Raw genomic sequence first — 26,128 nt, 5'->3', positions numbered from 1 at the left:
GAGATGGTGGAAGGGAGTATAGCCTTTTCTTTAAACATTTTATGTTCATTTTCTTACTAAAAGCAGTGCATGGTAATTTTTATAATTACAAAAAATCAATTTAAAGAAATATTAAAAAAAACAAGAAAGCTATTTTCTAGGGAGGGAAAAGGGGGGAAATTTACACTGGGGTAGATTATTTTAAGTTTTATGCTTAACAGGTAGTCTATGTAAATGGTACAAAATTCAAAAGATACATAAAGCTCTATGGGGAAAGGGAAGTCTTCTCCGTACAGCCACTTATTTCTCCTCCTGGAGGCAGCCAATTTCGCCAGATGGGATTGTTTGCCTGTGGTCTGCCCTGGGTATCCTCTCAAGATGCTCTGTGTTTTTGCAAATATACATTTGAATGTAAAAATAGGGGAAGAGAAAGTCATGCCTCCCCCTCCTGCCCCCAATGGTAGCACTAAACACTGCTTGGGTCTTTTCTAAGTTAAAAATATTTATTGGACATATAGAGCCATCTGACTCCTTTTATATTTGTTGTATGTATATTCTGTTATATACACTGGTTTTGTTTAACCATCCTTATGATGAACAAGCATTTCAGGTGTTTTCAGTGTCTCACCTTGGAAACAATGCTGAAGTAATTACCTGCCAGGGTATCCTTAGATATTTATGGGTATAACCATAGAATAAATATCTTGAAGTGGAACTGCCAAATTTCTCTCCAGACAGGAGGTACAAACTGACGCTTCCTTCAGACATATGTGAAAGTGCTAGACAGTCTTCAGAGATCAGTGCTGCCTTGGAGATGGGTATCGTATAAAAGCAGCGACAGGAATTCTAGAGAAGGCATTAGGAAAGTCAGGGCCTTTTCAAATGCTCCTGTAAGGCTCTTCTCTTTCCAGAAGTTTATTTGTGTTCAAACCTTGTTTTTTATGTTTCAGATGGCAAGGTTGTGAGGAAGAAATAAACATAGGAAGCTTCTATTATGTGCCAGGTGCTGGGTTAGGTCAGTTTCAAATATCATCATTTTAATTCATATAGCACACATATATGAGGTATGTATTTACTATTCATAGTTCACAGATGAAGAAAGTGAGGCTCAGAGAGGCTAGGTAACTTACCTAAGATCACACAGTAGGTGAGTGGCAGAGCTAACTTTCTGAGTGTGTCAGAGTACGTCTGTTCTTTCTGATCTTTCTCCTTCTCTCTCTTAGACAGGTAGAAATCTCTATAGCTCTAGCACTGCAGAAAAGGTAGGGATGTACTGAGCAAAGAACTAGGAATAGAAGATTGGTGTCACTTAGAGTTGAAATATGAATGTCTGCCATTGTTTGTGCCTCGGAAGCTCTGTAAATAGATTTGTGGGTTGTAGAGGAAGTTTGCTTTTGGATTATATGGATTGTCCTTAATGTACAAAAAGGCTGTGTTCCAAAAATTCTTTAACTCTGAAGGAGAAGACACAGCCTGAGGCAGTGATGCTCTGACTGAAGCATGAAGCCCACGTAAACCTACAGTGTTCTGAAGAGTATTGGTGGACATAACGTCTTGGCACTCCCAGCCCATAGCAAGATGCATAGGTGAGGATGTACGAATAGGTGAGAGATATAAGGAGGAAAATATGGCACTGTCTCCCACGTCTGTGAGTGGGATGGGGTTTGGGGGGCATGGCGACAGTGAGCCTCGGCCCTGGCACAAAACACAGAGTAATAGAAAGCTTGCTTAGGTGAAATTATTAAAAGCATCACTGCTAAGCGTAATGGGGCCATGTATTATTTTTGAAAGTAAAATGTATGTAGATTGGCAACTGTCTGTACTTTTTGTTTCAAATGGCTTTATTAGACTAATAGCCTCTGATATGAATGGGCTTCAATTAAAGAGCCTGGATATAATTTGGTGTAATTTCTCAATTCAAGAAATAAAGAGATTTTTTTCCTCCCATAAAAACCAGGATAAATTTTCTCATAAGTGATAGAGCTTATTGTGGTACTTATTCATTTTTCTATTCATTATCAAAAGTGGTGTAATTTCCACTTGATGGAGAGTAGATGGTACTCTTTTGAGCTAATGTTATGAGTCAATCACTAGATTACTTTGTGCTTCAAGACTGAAAGGAGGGACTTCCCTGGTAAAGACTTCACCTTCCAATGCAGGTGATGTGGGTTCGATCCCTGGTTGGGGAGTTAAGATCCCACATTGCCTTATGGCCCCCAAACAAGAACATAACCAACAGAAACAGTACTATGACAAATATGAAGACTTTAAAAATGATCCACATTAAAAAAAAAAAAAAACACTTATAAAAGATTGAAAGGATCCAGTGCCCTGATGTCGTCTTCTCCTTAGCTGTGTCTTCTCCTGGAAGTTTGGTGGGATAGCATTGGATGAACAAAAGCTTATGTCTCACTTCTAAGTGATAATACTCCGAAGCATGCAATAGGCAGAGAGTGATTTCCTGAGGCAGAAGAGGAAGCCAAGCTTACAGGTCTCTAGTTGGTCAGAGGGGGATGGGAATAGGTTTACCCTGACCTACCTTGTCACAAGTGTCAGCTCTTACATGTCTATGCCCCCGCAACTGACACTAGGGTGTTTCCATGTTACTGCTACTTCCTGAAAGTTTGTAACTATTGATGATGTTTAACTACTTTGACTTACTGACTTAATAGCCATTGGTAGGTGGTGTCACCCGCCAATTATTACCAGGTATTAGATAGTATCTACTATTATTACTATTAGAACTTTCTATGTGATTGTGTATGGCTTCAGTTTGCGTTTCATCTAAAAGAATATACTTCTTCATTTTACAAATATCACAGTGTGAGGCACATGTGAAATAATTATAAAAGCTGAAAAAAGAGTCTCAGCCAAAAAATGCATGCTTATGTAACATTTCCACCTACTATGGAGCTGATCTGAGATTCCCTGGTTTTTCAGCTTGAACATCATGGAAGATATGGTTAAATGAAGTTTACCTTTCCCAGAATCTGTCAAACATTTCATTTTTGAGGGGGTGAGAGTGGTTATGCTGTTACACCAATGGGTGTTTCTTAGTTTGGGTTTTTAGTTAACTATAGGGTTTGTTTTTGCTTTTATTTTTAATTGAGATATAGTTGAGATGTAATTGGTATACAGTAAAATGCACAATTTGAAAGTGTACCATTTGATAAGTTTTGAGCTGTGTGTATACCCATTAAACTATCACCACAGTCAAGATAATGGACAAACCCACCTCCCTCAGGAGTTTCCTCTTGTTCACTCCTGTTGCTTCCTGTCCTCCACCCTCACCCCAGGCAACCACCAGTCGTGTCCAACACTGCAACCCCATGGACTGTGGCCCGCCAGGCTCCTCTGTGCATGGGATTTCCCAGGCAAGAATACTGGAGTGGGTTGCCATTTTCTTCTCCAGGGGATCTTCCCAACCCAGTGATCAAACCCAAGGCTCCTGCATTGCAGGTGGATTCTTTACTGCTGAGTCACCAGGGAAGAACCTTCTTTTACTCAGCACAGTTATTTTCAGATTCATCTATGTTGTGTATAGATGATCCAGTTGTGTATATCCATATATATGTTGTGTATATCCATCCCGTATAACTGTATATATATCCAGTGTTTTTTATAGCTGATCAGTATTCCATTGTATGGATACACCATAGTTCATCATCGGCTCACCTTTTAATGGACATTTGGGTTGATCCTGGCTTTTGGCTAGTTCAGATGAAGCTGCTATGAACATTTACATGTAAATCTTTCATTGGATTTATGCTTTTCTCTTGGGTAAAAATTTAAGAGTGAATAGCTGGATCACATGGTAGGTGTATTCAGCTTTTCAAGAAATACCATCAGCAGTGTCTGAGAGTTCCAGTTTCTCTACACCCTCACCAATACTTGGTGTGGTCAGCCTTTTTCATTTCGTCACCCTCATAGATGTGATCTTCTGGTTTGGTTGCATTTCCCTAATGATTAATTACATTGAGCATCTTTCCATGTGTTAACTTATCATTGGTGCAACTTGTCTGGAGAAATGTCATTCAGACTTCTGCTTCCGCCCCCTTTTTAAATTGGGTTATCTCCTTCTTACTGTGTTTTTAGACTTCTTTATATATTCAGAATACAAGTCCTTTTATTAGATTTATGCTTTGCAAATCTTTCCTCCTCATCTGTGTCTTATCTTTTCATTCAGTGTCTTTGGAAGAGCATAAGTTGTTAACTTTGATGGGTTTACCATTTTGAAAGAAACTATTTTATTTTTGGTATCAAAAGCACTTTCAAACTTAATAACCACACTTCCACTTGCAGCTAAGGTAGAGTAACAGAGACTGTATTTACTCTTGCACTTGGAAAAGAATCCAAGAAAAATAGATAAAATCATGATATTCGAGGCCATGAGCACCAGGTGATAAAAGACAATGATCTTGAATCCTGGGAAACAAATAATTGTCCCAGCCTAGTGCCTTGAGAGTACCCAGGCGCCGTGCAGAGAGGGGGAGCTGAGGCTGAACCCCTGAATAAAGGAGCCCCGGTGAGTAGAGTTTAGAGGACAGAAGACTGGAGAGGAGAGAGGCCTCCTGAGGGTCCCCTGGAGAACCGGCAGGATGCTGATCAGCGCATGTGTGTGAGCAGATGATCCAAGACTGTGGAAAGCAGTGGGGGGTGCTTAGATCTTATTTCAGCTGTGGTCTCCTCCTGCCCCTCACTCAGAGCACTAAATAACTTGTGACACATCTGCTTCCCGATTCCCCACCCCCACTCTCTAAATAACCCATTTCCAACTATAATTCAGAAGAGGGCATTTTTAGCCTCGCCGGTTTCCCTAGAGGAGAAGCCCCCAACCTTTCTGGTATCAGGGTCCGGTTTCATGGAAGACAGTTTTTCCACAGACTGGGGCTGCAAGGGGTGGTTTCAGGATGATTCAAGTGCATTACATTTATCGTGCACTTTATTTCTATTATTATTACGTCAGCTCTACCTCAGATCATCAGACGTTAGATCCTCGAGGTTGAGGACCCCTGCCCTAAAGAGTCTGAGTCATAATTCTCAAAATTTACAAGACAACTCAAGGTGTTGGCATTAGAATCTCCCCAAATGGATCTTAACTTGGGCGTGATTTTTAGTTCGTCAAAGATGTGAGAACCAGGTAGGATGGAAAAACAGAGTGAGTTCCAGAGGAGTGCAGCGCTTCTGGGTTCTGCACCCGTCTCTGTGTGTGGAGGGGGCAGTGATGTGCCCAGAAGTCTGGACACCTGCCCAGCTGGTCCTCCGTGCTCCCGTGGGAAGAAGAAGGTGTAGACTGTGGCCCCGGCGGCCGGACTTGTGTGCCACACCAGTGTCGGATTTGCAACCACAGACCTGGGGGAGCTTGGGAAACCACCTGAATATGCTGTCCATTTTTGGACTCATCAAATGATGGATTCAGTTATTCACCATCTGTCTCAGGCCTGCTGCGGGCTGGGCGCAGCTCTGGACGCTTGGCTCCAAGAGCGAACAGGAGAAACCCCCACACTTGTGATGCCTACATTCTAGTAGAGGAGACACGCCATCAACCAGTATGTCAAGTAGACAGAAGTAACATAAGCAAAACAAAGCAGGAGATGAGATGTGGGTGACCAGGAGGTGGTGGTGGTGGGGATGATGCTGTTTGTACAGGGTGATTGGGAAGTTCTTTTTGAGGTGATGATATTTGAGCAGAGACCTGAATTAAGCATGTATGGGGTGTGGGGAGGCGGGCTGGGGACCTAAGTGGTTAAAACGGGGTCCTGAGGTGGGAGTGTGCTTTGCAAGGAGGCCATGAGGCTAGAACAGGATGAAAAGGGGGCGAGGGGCAGGAGAAAGGAGCAGAAGACGCAGGATCCTGTAGATGTGTGAGTGACAAAGCAGGCAGAGTCTGAGCAGATGAGTAACACGGTGTGGTGTGCATCGTGTGGGAACCCCTCTGGCTTCAGTGGGGAACAGACTGTGGGATCAGGAACTCAGCTAGGAGAACTTCGCACATGCAGGCTGATGGTGACGTGGGCTAGGGAGCTGATGATGTGGTCAGATAGATGGGTCTGAAGCTAGAGCAATGGAATGTGCCGATGTATTCAGTGTGTGTTGTGAGTGAGAAGGAGAGATATAAAGGAGTCCATGTACTTTTTCCAAAGTAACCGAAGAACAGAGTGGACATTCACAGACAGGGGGAAGCTTGAAAAAGGAGTAACTTGGTGGGGCGTGGGGCCAGTGGGAATCAAGAGTTTGATTTTAGACACATTAGTGTCCAAGTGACAGTGTTTAATAGGTAGTCAGATCTCAGTGTGATATTCAGGCAAGAAGTCAGGACTGGAGGTGACCTGAGACCGTGGCTAGGCAAGTGGCCAGATTGCTGGGAGTTTCCACGTAGACTGAGCTGCCCCCGGAAGTGGCTCTTTGCCCTGATGAAGCCGTCCTGTTTGGGGGTCCCTTACTTTCTAATGGACATTAACATTTTCATGATTATGTTCTTTTGGCTGCACTGAGGCTTCATTTGGAAGCCGGCTGCACCTACCTGCTGAAAGGTGTACCTGAAAAATAAGAAAAAAATAGACTTAATTGAATAAGAATTCTTTCTTGTTCACAGTTACAACTTTGAAGAGCTTGGAGATGAGGGCTTGGCTGCCATTGGTCATGTGATGTAACACTTTTCACGATGCCAGGGGTGCTTTTTCTTTGTTTGAAACAGACTCAAGTCCAGGCTGGATCTTCTGGGAATGAATCTTGGGTGGGAGAAGTAGATAAAGAAAAGCTGATGTTGGAAGAGGGTCTGGCTGGACCACTTTCCTGTTAGTGTTTATTTATACAAGTGGGTGATATTATTCATGTGCAAAGTAAGGAGGTGGAAGAATTTAAAGGTTCCTTCTAGGCTTTGTGGGTCTGACTCTACTTTGTGGGGTCTTTCAGGCCCCTTTAGTGACTTCTCAGCGCCCTCCTCACCCAGAGAAATTCATTCTGCCTGCCCCTCCCTTTCTCCAAAGGAAAAATGAATTTGCAGGAATTCTTGTCGTCTTCCTTTGGAGACATGAAGGTAAGATAGTTTCCGACTGTTCTTCAGGATTGCTGAAGAACAATTCAGATTGCTCCCTTTGTCCTTCAAAATCAAGTCCACTTCGACAAGGTGGCCTGGCCACTGTTTCAAATTTCAGTTCAGGTCCTAAAGGTTCCTCCCCTTTTCAGATGAGAGGAGAACTCAAGTTGAAGGGAAACCGTTTTTCATCTGAAGGCTTTTATGAAACTGTCTGCATTCATTCCGCTGAGCCTGGAACTGTTCCCAGGAAGAAGTAGGTGACAGGCTATCCAAATAAAGAGTCACCTTTTGAAAGCACTCCAGCCCAGCAGCGTGGGGGCTTTTTATGATCCTGACTTGCATCTTGAGAGCAGGCAGGCCAGAGCTGGGTCTGGGCTCTGTTCCTCCTCCCCCTCTCCTCCCCTTAGCGCACTTTGATCTGTGAAGCATGTCTAATCCTCAGCCAAGTCTGCTAGAACTTTATCCAAAGCAGGAAAAGGGGAAATATTTTTCCTTTCTTGGGTGGATTTGTATTTATATAAACCCTTAGCGATGCTGATGGAGCCAAGTGGCCAGCACACACGTCTGAGGAGCAGGGGGTTGGAATGACTGAGTGCAGGAACGGGTAGGGAAGTGGGTCCCCGTACCCTGGGTCAGCGTTGACATGGGCCAAAGGTCGGGAGAGGGTGGTGTAAGTCCTCGCGTGCATTTTGCTGGAGGATGTGCTTATACATAAGGCCGTTTATACAGCAGCTCAAGTTGAGCCAGCAGCTGATCAATTAACTCCAGATCATAACTCCAGTGAGAGTTCTGTATGTATGTGAATGATCAGTTCACTTTATTTCTTCTGTTGTCACTCAGAACATAGGGTATGGAAGGTCTTAGCTGTCCTCTGAACTTTAGTGTCGGAAACTTGACCTTCTCACCATGTGTCCATTATTGATTTACTGATACTTGCATGGATCTGTCCACACTTTTTTGGACCAGCCCTTGCCACTCCTCAAGGGTAATGAGTTTTCGCTTTTTTATTGAGGTAACACTGATCTGTAACATTATGTAAGTTTCATGTGTACAACATTATATTTCTGCTTCTGTCTACCCTACAGTGTGCTCACCCCCAAAAACTGTTTCTATTTATCACCATCTATTTCAGTTCAGTTCAGTCACTCAGTCATGTCCAACTCTTTGCGACCCCATGAACCATAGCACGCCAGGCCTCCCCGTCCATCACCAACTCCCAGAATTTACCCAAACTCATGTCCATTGAGTCAGTGATGCCATCCAGCCATCTCATCCTCTGTCGCCCCCTTCTCCTCCTGCCCCCATCCCTCCCAGCATCAGGGTCTTTTCCAATGAGTCAACTCTTTGCATGAGGTGGCCAAAGTACTGGAGTTTCAGCTTCAGCATCAGTTCTTCCAATGAACACCCAGGACTGATCTTTAGGATGGACTGGTTGGATCTCCTTGCAGTCCAAGGGACTCTCAAGAGTCTTCTCCGACACCACAGTTCAAAATCCTTTTTAACTCCCCCGACCTCATCCTTTCCCTCCTGGGAGCCATTGTTCTCTTCTCTGTAGCTATATGGTTGTTTTTGTTTAGTTTAATTTGTTCATTTGTTTTTGCTTTTAGGTTTTTATATTCCCTATGAGTGATATCAGACAGTATTTGTTTTTCTCCATCATATTTCAGGGTGGTGAGTTTTTCAGGCATGTTTCACATCGATATGATGGCTTTCTGGTCCTAAAATCACTTCCTTTAAGCTTCAAGTGGTGCCTCATGGGTCTGTGTTTCTAGGCTACCGCATTTGTTTTCAGACATTCTAGAGAAATCTTGTACAGAATCTAAAGATAGGATCCCTTGTTCTTGTGATATCATGATTTGTCTGTTGTCACTAAGTCACTAAGTCGTGTTATTTAGTCACTAAGTCGTGTCCTACTCTTTCGACCTCCTGGACTATAGCCTGCCAGGCTCCTCTGTCCATGGGATTTCCCAGGCAAGATTACTGGAATGGATTGCCATTCCCTCCTCCAGGAGATCTTCCAGCCCAGGGATCACACCTGTCTCCTGCATTGGCAGGCAGATTGTTTACCACTCAGCCACCAGGGAAGCACATTGTCTGGGCTAAGTCTGGACATGATGAAGTTATTGACAACAGCCAGTGTACAGAACATTGATATAAATCAATCTTTTAAATTTTTAAAAAATTAATTTATTTTAATTGGAGGCTAACTACTTTACACTATTGTAGTGGTTTTTGCCATACATTGACATGAATCAGCCATGGGTGTACATGTGGTCCCCATCCTGAACCCCCCTCCCACCTCCCTTCCCATCCCATCTCTCAGAGTCATCCCAGTGCACCAGCCCCGAGTGCCCTGTTTCATGCATGAAACCTGGACTGGTGATCCATTTCACATATGATAATATACATGTTTCAATGCTATTCTCTCAAAGCATCCCACCCTAGCCTTCCCCAACAGAGTCCAAAAGACTGTTCTTTACATCTGTGTCTCTTTTGCTGTCTCACATATAGGATCATCATTGCCATCTTTCTAAATTCCATATATATGCATTAATATACTATATTGGTGTTTTTCTTTCTGACTTCTCTATTTCATCCACCCAGTTTCATTCACCTCATTAGAACTGATTCAAATGCATTCTTTTTAATAGCTGAGTAATATTCCATTGTGTATATGTACCACAGCTTTCTTATCCATTCGTCTGCTGATGGGCATCTAGGTTGCTTCCGTGTCCTGGCTATTGTAAACAATGCTGCGATGAACATTGGGGTGCACGTGTCTCTTTCAATTCTGGTTTCCTCGGTGTGTATGCCTAGCAGTGGGATTGCTGGGTCGTATGGACAAAAGATGATTGTCCTCATAGTTACATTTGCTTTTAATTACATAAAGCTCTATTTATGTAATTAAACAGTTCTATTTCCAGTTTTTTAAGGTATCTCCACACTGTTCTCCATAGTGGCTGTACTAGTTTGCATCCCCACCAACAGTGTAAGAGAGTTCCATTTTCTCCGCACCCGCTCCAGCAGTTATTGTTTGTAAACTTTTTGATAGTAGCCATTCTGACTGGCATGAGATGGTACCTCATTGTGATATTGATTTGCATTTCTCTGATAATGAGTGATGTTGAGCATCTTTTCATGTGTTTGTTAGCCATCTGTATGTCTTCTTTGGAGAAATGTCTGCTTAGTTCTTCAGCCCATTTTTTGTGATATAAATCAATCTTTTATTTTACTATTTTTTTCTCTTTCCAAACCAAAAGCAAAGCCAGTGCAAGCACCTCAGATTCTGGCAACCTCCCTGGAGGAATTCTCCCGCATATTAATAAGTGCCATGGGGGCCACATTCACCTGCTGTCCCAGGATGTTTATCCTGGCCCTCCAGGAATATGTGTCTGATGGGGCCTCGCACTTCAAAGGGGAACCTTCTCCAAGTTTCTCCCTGGCATCTCGCCCCAATGCTGGGATGGACACCTGAGGAAGAAAACTCCCCGGGGACCCTAGGACTCTATCAGCAGGTGAAGAGAGTCTAGACAGAAAAACATCCTGGAGGAGGAGAGGATGAGGGCTCTTGTTTCACTACAGGTAGTGGAAATGGGGGGATGTAGAAGGGGAATTTCAAAGTGCTGAGCGTGAGGAAGCCAGTGGGGAACAATGGTGCAGAGGGTTGCATGTGTGCAAATAAAAACATAAAAGTGAAGAAGGGGGAAAAAAAAGACATTAAGAAGAGGAAGTGTACACTTGTGATGTGAGGGAAGATCTGCAAAGAAATTTTGTCAGCAGTTTTTTTTCACTCCTTGGTTGAACTTTTGCCAAATGCTTGATCTGAGGTCCCAGCTCTTTTGATCCAGAAGAGACCTGTGTGGTGATCCATCTAAGAGGCGCCTTGGACCAAATGCCATTCTTCTTAGTGGAACCAAATGCCATTCTTCTTAGTGGAGCATACCTGAGACGCTTAGTCACCTCCTTCTGCCCCTCAAACAAACAAAAGGCTTTATGTAATTAAAAGCAAATGTAACTATGAGGACAATCATCTTCTGTCCCGAATTGGGTTAGACAAGGAAAGGCTGGGCTTGTCTGCTCCCACTGGAGCACTGGGCAAAAAAGGAAAAATTCAAAGCGTGCGTCATCTGTGCCCGGATTTGGGGCAGGGGAGGCTTGGCTTCCATTGAGTTACTCGTCAGGAGTGTCTGAGGGCTTCACAGGTTAGCATCATTTTTATTGAATTGAATGCGTCAGAGAAGACATCAGGAGCATGGTCTTTGTTTTTCCTTCTGCCTGTAACTGTCACTATTGGCGCCACCTTGGAGGGTGCTGGGAAGAAGCTGAAGTATTGAAATTTTGTTTGTCCAATGCAGCCTAATGACAGGCCATGAAAACTCGCTGAAGGTGGGTACTGAGTTGTACCCTTAGTTCAAGGTCATCTCTAAGAACCCCAGCTGGCCTGCTTCTGTATGGCTTGTTGTAGGTTGTACTCTCCTAATGATAAGACTTTAAAATTGTCCCCAAAGCTTCAAGGCACAGAAGGGCATTTCTGAGTGATTTTTTTAAAACAAAGGCCCAGCATTAAGAATCAAAACTGAACTTGCGAATGCAACAGATCTTGGAGACAGAAATGCCTTTACACTGTTAACTTCCCTAGATCTCACTGGGTTCCGACATTTTGAAGAATGACATGACTAAATGGTGAAATGAAAACAGTTCTGGAAGAGATTCACGGTGTCTGATGGTGTGAGTTTTTGCAGCTGCCTTCGGAATTCATAACTTAGGATGTGTCCGATTACTGATTATTAAGTGGTCCGATCAGTCTGACATATTTCCAAGAGGAACAAATTGAGCCAAAAGCAAAGTGTTCACAGGAGGAACGCAGAATCCTTGAAGTTTAGGGAACCCTTCTTGGAGTCTTAGAGTGCCCTAAGAGTATATGGTATGGCCAGGAGCTGGACGAGAGCTGTGGGCACCCCAGCTGACTTCCCTGTGACTGAGCAGAAAGACACCTGCTGAATTTAGGGGTACCCCAGTTTCCTGGCGAGTTCGACAGTAACTCCCAGGGGACCTCCCCGGAGCGTTTTGAGGGTGGCCTAGCTCGCTTTCTCGTTAACTCAGCAACACCCAGTGGGGGCAGCTTTTCAGGGACTCCAGTCAGCACCCCCGTCTAGCCTCATTTCAACAGCATGCTTCCTACCTTCCCCCGCAAGACAGCTTCCTGGGGAATTTCGTCAGCACCCAGAGGACAGTCTGCTGCTGGCTTCGGCCACCTGACTGTGAACTGGTCTGGCCTGGGCAGCCCAGCGGGCTTCTCCCCAATCCAGGGGCTGCACCCCACCCCACTCCAGCTCACGAGATCTGACTCGGCCTGGCCAGGGGCTCCCCCACACCCAAGCTCTTCTTTCTTGACTCTTCTCCCTCAGCTTTGGCATATTCTTTAGAATTCTCTTTCCCCTTGGGAGTGAATCCCCTGTAATAGGTTAATGATTATTTATATTAAACCTTAGTCTGTGGTTTCTGTCTCCTGAGTAGGCTGAACCATAGAGTCAGTAAATCTTAGCCAAGATTGGAACAAAGGCTAATTCCAGAACCAAACTGCTTGGTAACATTTCTCTGCAACCAGCAGTTTCATATACACTGAGGTGATTGCTGTGATTAAAGTGCTTTAGACTGATTTATTTTTGTCTTTTTAAATTTTTATTGGAGTAGAATTGATTTACAATGTTGTATTAGTTTCAGGTGTATAGCAAAGTGAACCAGTTATACATACATTTACTGTTTTTTATATTCTTTTCCCATACAGAGTATTACAGAGTATTGAGTAGAGTTCCCTGTGCTATACAGTAGGTCCTTGTTAATTATCTTTATACAATAATAGAATGTATATGTTAATCCCAAACTTACAGTTTATCCTTCCCCCCGGTAACCACAAGTTTGTTTTCTACATCTGTAATTCTACCTCTGTTTTGTGAATAAGTTCACTTGTACTGTTTGTTTTTTTTAAGATTCTATATATATAAGTGATATCATATGATGTGGTCTTTCTCTGACTTCACTATGTATGACAGTCTCTAGGTCCATCCATGTTACTGCAAATGGCATTATTTCATTTTTTTTATGGCATTATTATTCCATAGTATATATGTACCACGTCTTCTTTAGCTACTCCTCTGTCAGTGGACATTTAACTTGCTTCCAGTTCACTTCAGTCGCTCAGTCATGTCCGACTCTTTGCGACCTCATGAACTGCAGCATGCCAGGCCTCCCTGTCCATCACCAACTCCCAGAGTCCACCCAAACCCATGTCCATTGAGTTGGTGATGCCATCCAACCATCCCATCCTCTGTCATCCCCTTCTCTTCCTGCCCTCCATGTCTTGGCTTTTATAAATAGTGCTGCAGTGAATACTGGGGCACATGTTATCTTTTGCAATTATGATTTTGTCTGGGTGTAAGTGCAGGAGTGGGGATTGCTGAGTGATAAGGTAGTTCTATTTTTAGTTTTTAAGGAAGTTCCATACTGTTCTCCATAGTGGCTGTACCAATTTATATTCCTACCAACAGTGTAGGAAGGTTCCCTTTTCTCCACACCCTCTCTAGCATTGACTGTGTGTAGATTTTTTTTGATGATGGCCATTCTGACTGGTGTGAGGTGATACCTCATTGTATTAATAGTTTTAATTTGCATTTCTCTAATAATTAGTGATGCTGAGCATCTTTTCATGGGCTTTTTGGCCATCTGTATGTCTTCTTTGTTGAGATGTCTACTTAGACCTTCTACCCATTTTTTGATTGGGTTGTTTTTTATATTGAGTTACATGAGCTGTTTGTATATTTTGGAGATAAATCCATTGTCAGTTGCTTCGTTTGCAGTTCATCACATCGGCCTCAGGGCCCTTTTGCTGGGTTCCTTTCTCTTTTTTATCTTCTAAGCCTTGTGATCTTTCAATTAGTCACTCCTCCATCTACCCACCTATTCATTTTAGTCAGACACAGAGCCTTAGAGGGGGAAAAAAACTCAAGAGATGGACATCACCACTTGCCTAATTCTGTTTTTCAGGCGTGGGATAACCAGCTCAGGGTACAAGTGGCAGGTACAACATAACTCACAGCTTCTTAGAAAATTATTTCTGGTTGTGGTCCCCATTTCCACCTCCCATTCTTTCCTCAGGCCTCTTCAGTCACACACCCATCCCCACCTTCTGTCAAAGGCTCTGGTCACCTCCAAACCCAGTGGCCCCATGTCTGTTACTTTGCTTTCCACCCAGCAGAATTTGGTACAGCTGGTCACCCCTTTTTCTTGAAGTGGTCTGGTTTCTTTTGTGAAGCCATGTTCTCCTGCCTCGTGGCAGTTCCTGGCCGGCCTCGCATCTTTCAGCCATCAGCTAGGAGCACCCCAGGCTCCGTCTCCAGTTCCTTTCGCTTCTCTATCTACTCACTTTCCTGGGTGACCTCACTGACTTTTATGCCTTTACCGGATCACATGTTGGCTGATTTCTCCCGAATCTCTACCTCCAGCCTTAACCTTTCCCCCTAAGTCCAGAATTTAAAAAGTAGTTGCACATTTATGATGTATTAATTACCATGCTTGTCTAACTTGACCAAAAGAGCGCTCAGGTCTCTTTTCAGATCTCAGGTCAAGTCAGATCTAACTTGACCCAAAGAGAGCTCCTAATTTCTCCCCTTCCCACAAGTCACTTCTCTCTCAGTCTCACAAATAGCACCACCAGCTGTCATCTTCCCAGACCAAAGATTTGGAATTACCCTTGGTTATTCTCCGCCTCTTACCTCCACGTCCAAGTCATTGGAAGTCTGCTGACTGCCTACAGAACACATCATTCCTTCCATCTCCGTAGGCGCCTCTCTAGACCAGGCCTCCACCACCTCTCACCTGGGCTCATCTCTGAGCCTCCTCAAGTCCCCCCTGCCTTCATTTTGCCGTCTTCACACAGCAGCCAGAGTGATCTTCTCAGATCAGATGCCATTACCCCATTTAAAACCTCCCACATGGCTCTTTACCACTTAGAATAAAGACCAAACATTTCCCCCTGGTCTGCAGAGTCCCCATGATCTGGGCCTCACTCCCTTCCTTCCTCCTCTTGTCGTGTTTCTCCTTCACCCCACAATCTAGACTGGGCAACCAAGCATCCTCCTACTTTCATGATTTTGCGTTAGTGGTTTCCTCGGCCTGGAATGTTTTTCCCGTGGTTTGCTTCTCCTCATCATTCAGATTTCAGCTTTAACATCACCAACTCGGAGAGGCATCTCAGGCAACCCAGTCAATCTCTTTCTCTCATTACCCTGTTTTAATGATCTGTGTAACGAGGTTTTAAGTAGTTAGCCATTTTTTTTCCTCACCAATCTTCCTCCTAGACTCTAAGCTTCACGAAATCAGGGACCGTTGTCTACCTCATTCCCTGCTGTTCTCGCAGAGTGTCTGGAGCTGCCTGCATCGCATTAGTTGGTGGTTATGTACCTGTTGAATGAATGGTGAACTCAGTGGTAGAACCAGGCCTAGGACATAAATTTTCCTCTTTTGTTTCATATCTGATTTATACCAGGATTTCTTTTGCCAGTAAAGTCATTCCTGCCTCTTAAGTTATTGTGTCTCCTGTATATTGAAAGGTTAAGATTTCCAAAAACAATTCCAAAGCCACATTACCTTTAATTCATGCTGATTTTAAATTTACTTGTAAATTTCACCTTTCATTTATGATAGAAAAGACCACATTCAGTGACAATTTGTGACCTATATCCCTTGGTTTCAAAACTTTTTTTTCCATTTACTCCAATTGGCTATTATAAAATGGCCCTGTAAGATACTTTTATAAGTTGGGAAAAGCATGTTTCCATAGTTGTGCATGATTTTTGCCTCGTGATAAAGATGTCGGCTGGTGATGGGTCCAATCCTGGGCTTGGGGATAGAGGGCCCAGGTCTGTTGTTGCTCTTGACATGGACTCACTGTGTTACTTCCTATGTGTCAGTTTCTCTTCTTAAAAAGTCATTAATTCATAGTCACAATGGATTTTCTTAAAATCAGGACCACCAAAATGTACAACAAACTCTCTTTCTTCGGAGCAGCGGCCCACCTGGAGCCTCCCAGCCACTGTGCTGTGAGGAGGCTCAGCCCTGGGGACCCTCCCCTGGGACAGAGTGAGGCAGTCAGACCTGCAACAGCTGGTTTAGTGGGAACCCACAGGTATCGCGGGATCGCTTCTGCTCCCTTTTCTCATGCCCTTGAGTGGGCACAGCGGCATGTTTGTATTCAATGCACTTGATTTACAGTTTGTGTCAGTTTCAGGTATACACTGTAGTGATTCATTTTTGCAGATTATACTCCATTATATGTTATTATGAGATAATGGCTATAATTCCCAGGGCTGACAGTATATCCTTGTTGCTTATCTATTTTATGTGTATTATTTTGTATCAATATCGTACTCCTAAACTGCCCCCCTCCCCCTTCCCTCTTCCCTTTGGTAACCACTAGTTTTTCTCTACCTGTGAGTGTTTGTTTCGCTATAGACGTTTGTTTGCATTTTTTAGATTTCACGTATAAGTAGCATCATACAGTGTTTGTTCTTCATTCTCTGACTTATTTTGTTAAGCATAATGTTTTCTAGGTCCTTTGATATTGCTGCAAATGGCAACATTCCATCCTTTTTTATGATCAAGTAACATTCCATTGTATGTATCCACTACATCTTTATTCCAGTTACCCAGGGATGGGCATCTGGGTTGATTTCATATCTTAGCCATTGTAAACACTGCTGTTATGAAAATTAGGTGCATGTATCTTTTCAAATTAGTGTTTTCCCAGGTACATCACCAGGAGTGGAACTACTGAACCATAGGGTAGTTCTGTTTTAATTTTTTGAGGAACCTCTACACTTTTTCCATAGTGGCTGCACTAACTTACTTTTCCAGTGTTGACTCCTCCTGTGTGTATACTTTTTAGGTTTTATTTTGTTTTAAGACAAGATGTCCTTTTATTTTTCTCTGGCTCTCGTCTTCCATATAAAAGTGACTTTGGGGTTCTCCCATTTTTGCTTCTCTGATAACTCTGTGGGCTTGCAGAGTGGGAGCCTTCCTGCTCATCGGTTTCTGAAGGTACTGCCTTTGCCCTGAGGGGATGGGGGAACATGTATTTGTGTATCATTGCACCTCATCCAGAGTCACGTTGAATTAAAAGACAGCAGCAGGCTTTGGGCAGTGGAGGAGTGAACTTTAGAATATTCCAGCTCAACGAGGCCTCGAAATCTAGATAATTCCTTGTTTAATACAACCTATATAATTGCTTATTTTAAAATTTCCAGACCACTTTTTCTGTTTTGAGGGATGTTGATAACTCAGAACTTCCTGGATTAGGAAGCAGGTTTTATTTGCACGGAAAAAGACAGGTTTGGGGCTTTTGAAATATTGTGGTTTGTGTTGTCAGAGTGATACACTTTCAGTATTTTGCATAATGTGCCAATATTTGTGAATTCTGATGATAAGCAGAAAAAAGACAAGCTCATTTCACTTATCTCCTGTTGTTTAAAGGTAAGTCATAATAAAACTTGGTTTTCTATTTTTTCATAAGGGGAAAAACAGCTGATGAGAGTTCACTAGCATGTTAACCAGAAATCTTGAGACAAAGTAATTAAGTAAGAATAGCTTTTCGTAACTTTAATGGGCACAAAGAGACTGTAGGCTGTGTAGCCTCAGTGGATGCAGTGGTCTGTTCATCTGGCCAGATTTCTGCTTCTTCAGGAAGACTGTATGAAGACCCTACATGAATAGAAAATTGCCAACAGAGGAGAAAGCACCAGCATTTAAAGCTGGCACCTCCCATCAGTGTGAAGCAAACTTGGTCTTTTTCTTAATTCACTCAAGCATAAAAATAAATTACCTGAGGACCTTTAGGCCTGAATGACCCATTTCACTCCAAATCCATTTGTGTTCCTTATCAGTTTATGTTTCTAATGAGAATGCACTTTCAAATTTACCTTCTACATAGAAATATCAGTCTGTTTTTACTGACTACAGAGAATTTTTTTTCTTCTGAACTGTGTCTTACTTTTTAATCATCTCCCCTTCATCGAATATTTGAGACGGTTACCAAGTTTTCGGTGTTTTACAGGACTACAGAGAATTCTGTCTGCTGAATTGTGTCATAATTTTTAATCATTTCCTCTTTGTTGAACATTTGAGACGGTTACCAAGTTTTCACTGTTATATAAACAGTGTTGCTATGAATAGTCATTGTATAATTTTTGCCAGAAAGAAAGACCCATTCCTTGAAGCAAATCCCTAAAAATGGAAATATACCAGGTCTCATGTATATTTCTCCTTACTCTATTGGTAACACATTTTCTGTGAATATGACATTTCATCTTGCAGCTCCCACCAACTTTGGAATTTTTTTTATTAGCGTTTGCTAGCAATAACAGATGCATCATAAATCTAAAATTGCCACACTTCTAGGTCTTTTCCAGTCCTGCAAATCAGGACTGTCCTTCTGTCCTTCTTATTAGTCTGTCCTTCTCATTCATTTTCTCGAATCTCACAACTTCCTTTGGGGCACCCACCACACACAGTAAGTACATCGTTCTTCTTTTCGTGAACTTAATTCTCTCCAATGCCCGAACCCTCTCCCTCAAGGTCCTGGCGTTAGACTCCTGTATCCCTGCTCTCCTCACACAGTGAGATCTCCCTAAAGTGAAAGTCGCTCAGTCATATCTAACTCTTTGCAACCACATGGACTACAATCCTTGGAATTGTCCAGGACAGAATACTGGAGTGGGTAGCCTTTCCCTTCTCCAGCAGACCTTCCTGACCCAGGAATCAAACCTGAGTCTCCTGCATTGCAGGCAGATTCTTTACCAACTGAGCTATCAAAGAAGCCCCACTAATTAGATGCTCAACCAATAGCCCTGCTTTTGTTTGAAAATCAAGTTTGTGTTATGGAAATTTGAGCCGATTAGCTTCTATTTTAAGTAGCTAACACATTAGGAACCACTCTCTGTATTATTGATTAGTTTTGGGGGTTTTTCGGGGGGGGGGTTTCGGGGGGGGGGCTATTTTTCTTACTTTCTTAATTCAGCAACTGGGCACATTTCTTAAATTCTCAGAACCCTGGCCCCATACAGTAGCTTATTTGAGAGTACATGTGTTCTGGAGCTTGTAAGCAATTCTGTTTCTTGCTCTGTCCTCCACAGTTCAAGTGAATTTTTCATATGCATGAAATTACTTGAGGACTTCAACTTTCCAACTGTTTCAGTGGCTGACAGCCCTGCTGGGGTGGGACCCAAACAAAACCAGTTACCTAGACCTTTGTGAGTCTGGAAATCTAGGGCGGGGAGCATAAAGCTCTTGGTTTAGAGTAACTGATAGCCAGTGCTTAATAGTCAACTGCAAGTTATTTCGAATCCTCTGGCAAACTGGTCTTCTCACCACAGTACCCCCAGCAAGGAAGCCAGCCGTGCAGGAACCGCCGCCTGGGGCTTGTGCCGGGTGTGTTCAGTTGTTCAGTTGTGTCTGACTCTTTGCAACCCTTTTTAAGGACTGTAACCCACCAAGCTCCTCTGACCATGGGGTTTTCAGGCAAGAACACTGAAGTGGGTTGCCATTTCCTCCTCCAGGGGATCTTCCAGACCCAGGTATTGAACCCACATCTCTTGCATTGCGGGTAGATTCTTTACCACTGAAAAATCGGGGAAGCCAGGATGGGGGCTTACCGTCGGCATTTGTTATCCTGGACTCTTAGGCAGCTGCAGGCAGAAGGAGTCAAGCCTGTGTGAAAATTCCAACTGGGAGAGAGTCCTCAGGGGAATCCAGAGATCTCCAGTCTAGGTTCAAGCCTTGGGAGTAACCTTTGGACAGAAAGTAGAAATTGAAAATACCAGGTGAGGAAGCAGGGGAGGGCGGCCCAGGAGTGGGGATGTTAGCAGGCATGAGTGGTTCAGAACATCCTCTTGGGGCAGTTGTAGCCCCATGGTATGCAGGCGGTTGGTTGGTTTAAAGCTCTCTGTGGGACTCGGAGCAAATCTGTTAAACTCAGGGAGCTTCTGACTCATAAAGTGGTATTTGGACTGGATGACTTCCAAGGTTCAGTCTGGTGTAACACACTCTTACTTTGGTTCATTTTATGACTTCGAGAGCATTTAATGTTTATGGTATAATTTTCCTTTTTATAATTTGAGATCTTTTTCTAGCTGGTATCAGATACCATGTATCCATCATACAAGCTAATGATGCTAAATTAACTTTTGCAGTCATTTGGTGTTTATACTAGTTTGGTTGTGCGTGCTCAGCCACTTTAGTCGTGTCTGCCTCTGTGCAACCCCATGGACCATAGTCCCCCAGGCTTCTTGGTCCATGGGATTCTCCAGGCAAGAATACTGGAATGGGTTGCCATGCCCTCCTGCAGGGGATCTTCCCAAGCCAGGGATCAAACCTGCATCCCTTATGTCTCCCGCAAGCCCTTAGCTCGGCTAAGAAACTCAAATTACATTAGATTCATATTGTTCAACGTCATATAAGAATGTTCAAACCAGGAAACAGTTGTCTTTCATAAGAGTACAAATATGTCAATACTTAGTTCATTACTGAATAATAGCATTTGGGGACTACTTTTCCAGGAAAGCTATGTTCTGGAGTAAAGCAGCAGTCTCCACCTTGTGGGGGTCAGGGGGAAGAGCCCCAGAGATGGGCTCCCCAGGTCACATTACCCAGTCAGTCCCTGCCTAGGCTTGACTCTGGGTACATCACATAACTTCCCTGCATATTATCTTCCTTTTTTACAAAACAGCCTTCCACCATGGCTCAGATGCTAACAAATCTGCCTGCAATGGTAGACTTGGGTTCAATCCCTGGGTCGGGAAGATCTCTTGGAAGAGGGCATGGCAACTGGCTCCAGATTCTTACCTGGATAATTCCATGGACAGAGAAGCCTGGCCGGCTACAGTCCATGGGATCTCAGAGAGTCAGACACAAGTGAGTGACCTAACACTTTCACACTTCTCACTTTTGCAGAATGAGGATAAACCTTATAGTAACATTGCAAAGATGAAATGAGATGTATATTTAAAGCTGTCTGTTCAGTGCTGGCGTATGGTTATGCTCTATCAATGTGAATTCTGCTGAAGGTGAGATGTTTAGATATATGGATTCTGAGGCAAAGGATTTTTGGTTTGTATCCTCACATGTTGGCATACACTCTGGTTCCCCAGAATTTCAAATCAGTAATACAAGTGATGGCTGTCACAGAGTCAGTGTTTTTTTTGCAGTAGCATCTTTCCCCAGTTGGCATATGATTTGTCTCTTTGGTTTATTTACTTTCTAAGTAGGGGAATTTGGCACCATTGTCTGCCAAAATCTATTTTTTGAATTTTTCTGAGCAAGAGCACCATGAAAACAGAGAAAGATCAGGGTGCTCCTGGTTAAGTGGATGGTGGGGAGGAAACTGAAGGCATCGCTGGTCTTAGGGGGGATTTGATGATCTGGTTGGAGAGATTGCATCCAGGGCAGAGTACACAGATTGCCTTTGGGGCCTGTGGTAATCCAGTAAGTGAATTATCTGTTTTTACTAGCTCCCGTGACTCACAGGAGAGCACTGTGCTGGTCCTTTCAAATCTGCACACCTACCTACCCGGGAAATCCTCTTGCCAGCTTGAAGCTGGGCTATTTACCTTGACAACACACCTTTAGTCGAATGCCCTTCCAGATCATTAACGCAGGGCTTTGTTGCAAGGCTGCCGTGACTCCCATCTGCCCGGATCCTAATTACGAACGCCTCCTTGGCAGCTCTGCCTCTCTGGGGCTCCAGCGACCCTGGCTCAGTTTGCCGCGACGTCTAGATACAGATCTCTGGAGCCCGTCTGTGGAAAGGAGGGTGAGGAGAATAGCGGCAGATGCTGCCTTTGTCTGGAACGGTGGCCTTCCCACCACCACCGTTAGCAGCTTGTCTGCCTCACCGTGGAGAATGTTCTAAGGACAGAGCCTGTTTTGCTCTGATTGATCGTTTGTTCTCCGACTCTCTCTCCTTCCTACCTCCCCTGTTCCCCCCCACCCCCCAAGTGCTGGATTCCTCTCTATGGTGGTCCCGTTTGTTTTTTTAAACCTGCATTTATTCATTGCTATATCATGTAGCATGTGGGATCTTAGTTCCCCGACCAGGGATTGAACCTGTGCCCCCTGCAGTGGAAGTGCAGAGTCTTAACCACTAGACCACCAGGGAAGTCACAAGGTGATCCCATTTTTGAAGGCAGGTCTCACTCATTAGGGCTTCCCTGGTGGCTCAGATGGTAAAGAATCCGCCTGCAGTGCGGGAGACCTGGGTTTGATCCCTGGGTTGTAAAGATCCTCTGGAGCAGGGCATGGCAGCCCACTCCAGTATTCTTGCCTGGAGGATCCCATGGACAGAGGAGCCTGGCGGGCTACAGTCCATGTTGTAGCAAAGAGTCGGACACGACTGAGCGAATAAGCACAGCACAGATTTAGCTGTGTGCAGACACAAACATACACATGCACACAAAACACTGAAAGCTACTAGGATGATACCCTGTGAGTAGGTTCTCACAAGAACTTTCATACAAGCTCTATGTACCCCGCTCATTAACACTTGTTTCTCTCTCTGCCTGCAGGGGAGTTGCTGAGTCAGCCCAGACCAGAGGGAGTGGCAGAGATCATCTGCCCCAAGAACGGCAGCGAGCGAGTGAATGTTGCCTTGGTTTACCCACCCACACCAACTGTGATCAGCCCGTGTTCCAAGTGAGTTCTGATCCCATAGCCCCCGTCCCTCACTCTTGGACCTGCCTCAGTCATTGTAAGAACAAAAAGCCAAGTTAAAGTACCTTTCATCAAACTCTGAAAAGCCCCCCTCCCAGGGCAGACATAGTTTTCTGGGTGACAGCAAGACCATGGCTTATACAACAATCTAGGAACTTTCATATTTTGTTATTTGTGGTTTTCTTTTGCTGATAAAAGTTAACAGCATTTTAAAATGGCTTTCTTGAGATATTATCCACATATTATACAGCTCACTCATTTAAAGTATATGACTATTTTTTAGTATACTTGCAGGTCTAATGCAACCAAAGAGAGCAGTTTTTTCTTTTAATTCTGCCATTGCTTCAGAAAACAGTGAGAGCTCATTAAGTAAGAAAAGCTGTAGAAAATCTGAAGTAGACTCTTTTTTCTACCTGTGGGTCTCTGATTCTCGATCACTCTTGACAACCAGAGGCTGTGTAGTTTGCTCCCACCCTCCCCAAAATGGACTTCAAGACACAGAATATACCTGTGTGAACTAACTTTCATATACAGTGTTAGCCTTAAACTCAGATGATGATTTTAGGTTAGCTCATCTGTTTGGCTTTTTCTGTAGTGTTAAGAATCCAACAGGCCACTTTTACCCTGAGATGAAATACCTTTCTTTCTATTGCAAATCTTGAAAAGTAGCAGTCCCTGGTCACCTGGGTGATATGAGCAAAGGATTCATGAAGGAAATTTCGATGTTTCTTCTTAGTTGACCATATAGAATTTTTTTTTTCCATATCTAAGCTTTGTGTAGGGAGGTTGGAAGGTTCACACTGGAGAATGGTGACCTGTCATGCATCTTGAGAAACTTGGTATCAGGCTGCATCCCTGCGAGCTTGTATGATAGGAACTCATGTCTCTCGACCCCCCAAGTGTCTGCAGAGTGGGGGTCTGCAGGGGCTTTCTCATGCATTCGCAGCTGCCCCCTTTTCTCTAAAGCAGCTGACTCACTAGACAGAATATCCCTAATCCATCTTTGCTGGAAAACATCACTGAGCACCCAAGGGAAACTTCTCTCAGGCTCTTCTCTTCAGAATGCTTTTAAGCTTAACATGTACATAGTGTTCATTCATCACTAGTATATGAATAGTATATTGACCCTATGAGACCTTGATGTGCTTCTTAGGATTACATAGTAACTAAGCAGGAATATTCTACAGCTTTTCTTATTTAATGAACATTCCCCTCTCCTGAGCATACCAAACAGAATGTTACCATTCTTTGAATTGGTCTCCACTGGTCCCTCTCTTTCAGATAAGGTGAGGATGAAGGGATCTTATAGAAACAGCAGGGTCTGGGATGGAGTCTGTTCAATAGACTCTGCATGGGTATAGATTTTCCTGAGCCAGGAGAGATGGTAACTTATTATTTGTCATAGCTATGTGGCATTTAGTAGGCGAGATAGAGGTTGGAGTTAAAATATCCATTTGTACAGAAACCACGGTGGCACTGAGCCACTGTTATCGGTGTCTTTTATGGGCTCCTGCCGTCCTGCAGAAATGCTATCAGCTCCCCTCTCACCCAGTTTCTCATACCTGATATGAACAAGCAGCTTTCAAGTCTTGGGTAATCAGAGCCTCATGGCCTGAGATATCGAGATGCTGGAGGGGATATCTTTAGTGACTGACTTGTTTTGACCTAGCTCTGTGAATAGTTTTGTTCTAAAATGGATTCTTTTAAAGGGGTCTCATAGAATGGATGGTAGGTGGGGTCTCATAGAATGGACGGTAGGTTTAGAGGGTAACTCTCAATTCTAAATAAAGGAACATCCTGGAGAACAAAATGTAAACCAACAGGCCCTGCACGACCCAGGGTATGCTCTAATTTACAGGTGGACAGCAGTGTAGCAAATGTGGGCGATCTGGGGACCGATGAGGAAAACTGTCCCAGCTGGTGGTCTTTAGGTCCACACAGCGTGGGTCTGAGCCTGAGAATGAGACTTGGGGTCTCAGCAGGCAGCAGAAATGGGGAGACTGGAGTTACTGCCTGGGTTTTGCAACTCCAGCCCCAGTTAACTTAGGCAAGTCACTAGACAGTAACCTTTTATGACTCTCTCATCCCCTGAAATGCAGGTCGATGGCCAAGATCAGACTTCCTTGATCAGGCATGGCTGTCAGAATTTCTAGGGCCAGGCACTGGGCTTTAAGAAACAAGAGTCACTCCGATGGTCTCAAGTGTGTGTGCCAGATGATCTACTCACTGAGGTTCTCCCTCCTGCCCCCGTGCTCCCAGGTGGGAGGCCAGCAAGTCTCATTGTCAGGAGAAATTCTTAGTAATCATGCCAAGATGACAGGCACCAACCAGAACCATCCCGGGAAAGCCAGAATAATCACCCAATTCTTAGGTCATTGATCTAGATCTTAGTATTTTTTAAAGAGGCATTCCAAGCTCTTTGACCAGTTTCAGTTCAGTTCAGTCTCTCAGTAGTGTCTGACTCTTTGCGACCCCATGGACTGCAGCATGCCAGGCTTCCCTGCCCATCACCAACTCCGTGTTTGACCATTTTATGGCTCTCCTTTATAGGTCAAGTGAGACTGGTCATTAACAACCTGCCTCGGACAACATGTAAATTAATGGTGCTATGCTGAGTTTTACAAGCAAAAACCACTGATGACTATTATTTGATTGGATCTTCCTTATGAATTCCAAGCTTTCTGTTTACCATTTTTTAAAAATTTCTAGGTGTTTTGTTCCCCTGCAGAGAGAACGTAAAGAGTAAGTAGTGATTTTTAAAAGTGTGACTTACTCTCATTAAGTCACTTTGGGTGATGGTGAAATCTCTACCAGCATTTCATTGGGAAGAGGTTATGTGAATTGAATGAAATGCCTGTCCTCTTGCACCTCACTCTCCAGGGAGAAACCTAGCATCTGAGTGACTCCTTGGTTCCTTTGCTGATTGAGTATTTCTATACTCTGGTGAAAAAACTTTGAGATGAGATAAAAGTTCATTTAGTAGCAGATTTGCTGGGTTGCTTTCAAAACTTCTCATCCTAAAGAATATGGATTCTGATACATTTTTAAAGCTTTATGTGTGTACTTTCATAAAAGGTGCCTATTTAATGGTTCGTATATCTATAGAGTTGGACAACCATCATCACAGTCTCATCCTAGAACATTTTCATCATTTCAAAGAGAAATTTCATGCCCACATGCAGTTACTTGTGTCTAATACAATACCTGGTTCTATGCAGAAAATAAATATTTTTAGCACCACTTTCAGTAATGGCTTTGCTCCCTGCTGTGTTGGTATTAAAGAGATTTGTGAGTTTTAAAGAAATTCATATGAACACTTGTTATCCCTGGCCCAGTGGTCTAAAGGCAGTGAAC

General features: G+C 43.6%; 1 protein-coding gene and 1 non-coding gene across 3 annotated transcripts in view; one reads left to right on the top strand and one right to left on the bottom strand.

Annotated features, from left to right (window-relative positions):
• Positions 1-26,128, top strand: part of MFHAS1 (multifunctional ROCO family signaling regulator 1) — a 103,741-nt gene that overhangs the window by 66,873 nt on the left and 10,740 nt on the right. For both annotated transcript variants that reach the window (XM_065946342.1, XM_065946343.1), the window contains exon 2: positions 22,630-22,756. In XM_065946342.1, the coding sequence (XP_065802414.1) occupies positions 22,630-22,756 (127 nt within the window). The remainder of the gene's footprint in view (positions 1-22,629; positions 22,757-26,128) is intronic.
• Positions 22,151-22,223, bottom strand: TRNAG-UCC (transfer RNA glycine (anticodon UCC)). The gene has a single exon. It is a non-coding gene; the product is annotated as a tRNA-Gly (tRNA).

The sequence above is a fragment of the Muntiacus reevesi genome, chromosome 10 (genome assembly GCF_963930625.1).
Source record: "Muntiacus reevesi chromosome 10, mMunRee1.1, whole genome shotgun sequence".
NCBI classification, from domain to species: Eukaryota; Metazoa; Chordata; class Mammalia; order Artiodactyla; family Cervidae; genus Muntiacus; species Muntiacus reevesi.
Note: the sequence above shows the minus strand (reverse complement) of the source record. Positions and strands in the feature narration are given on the sequence as shown.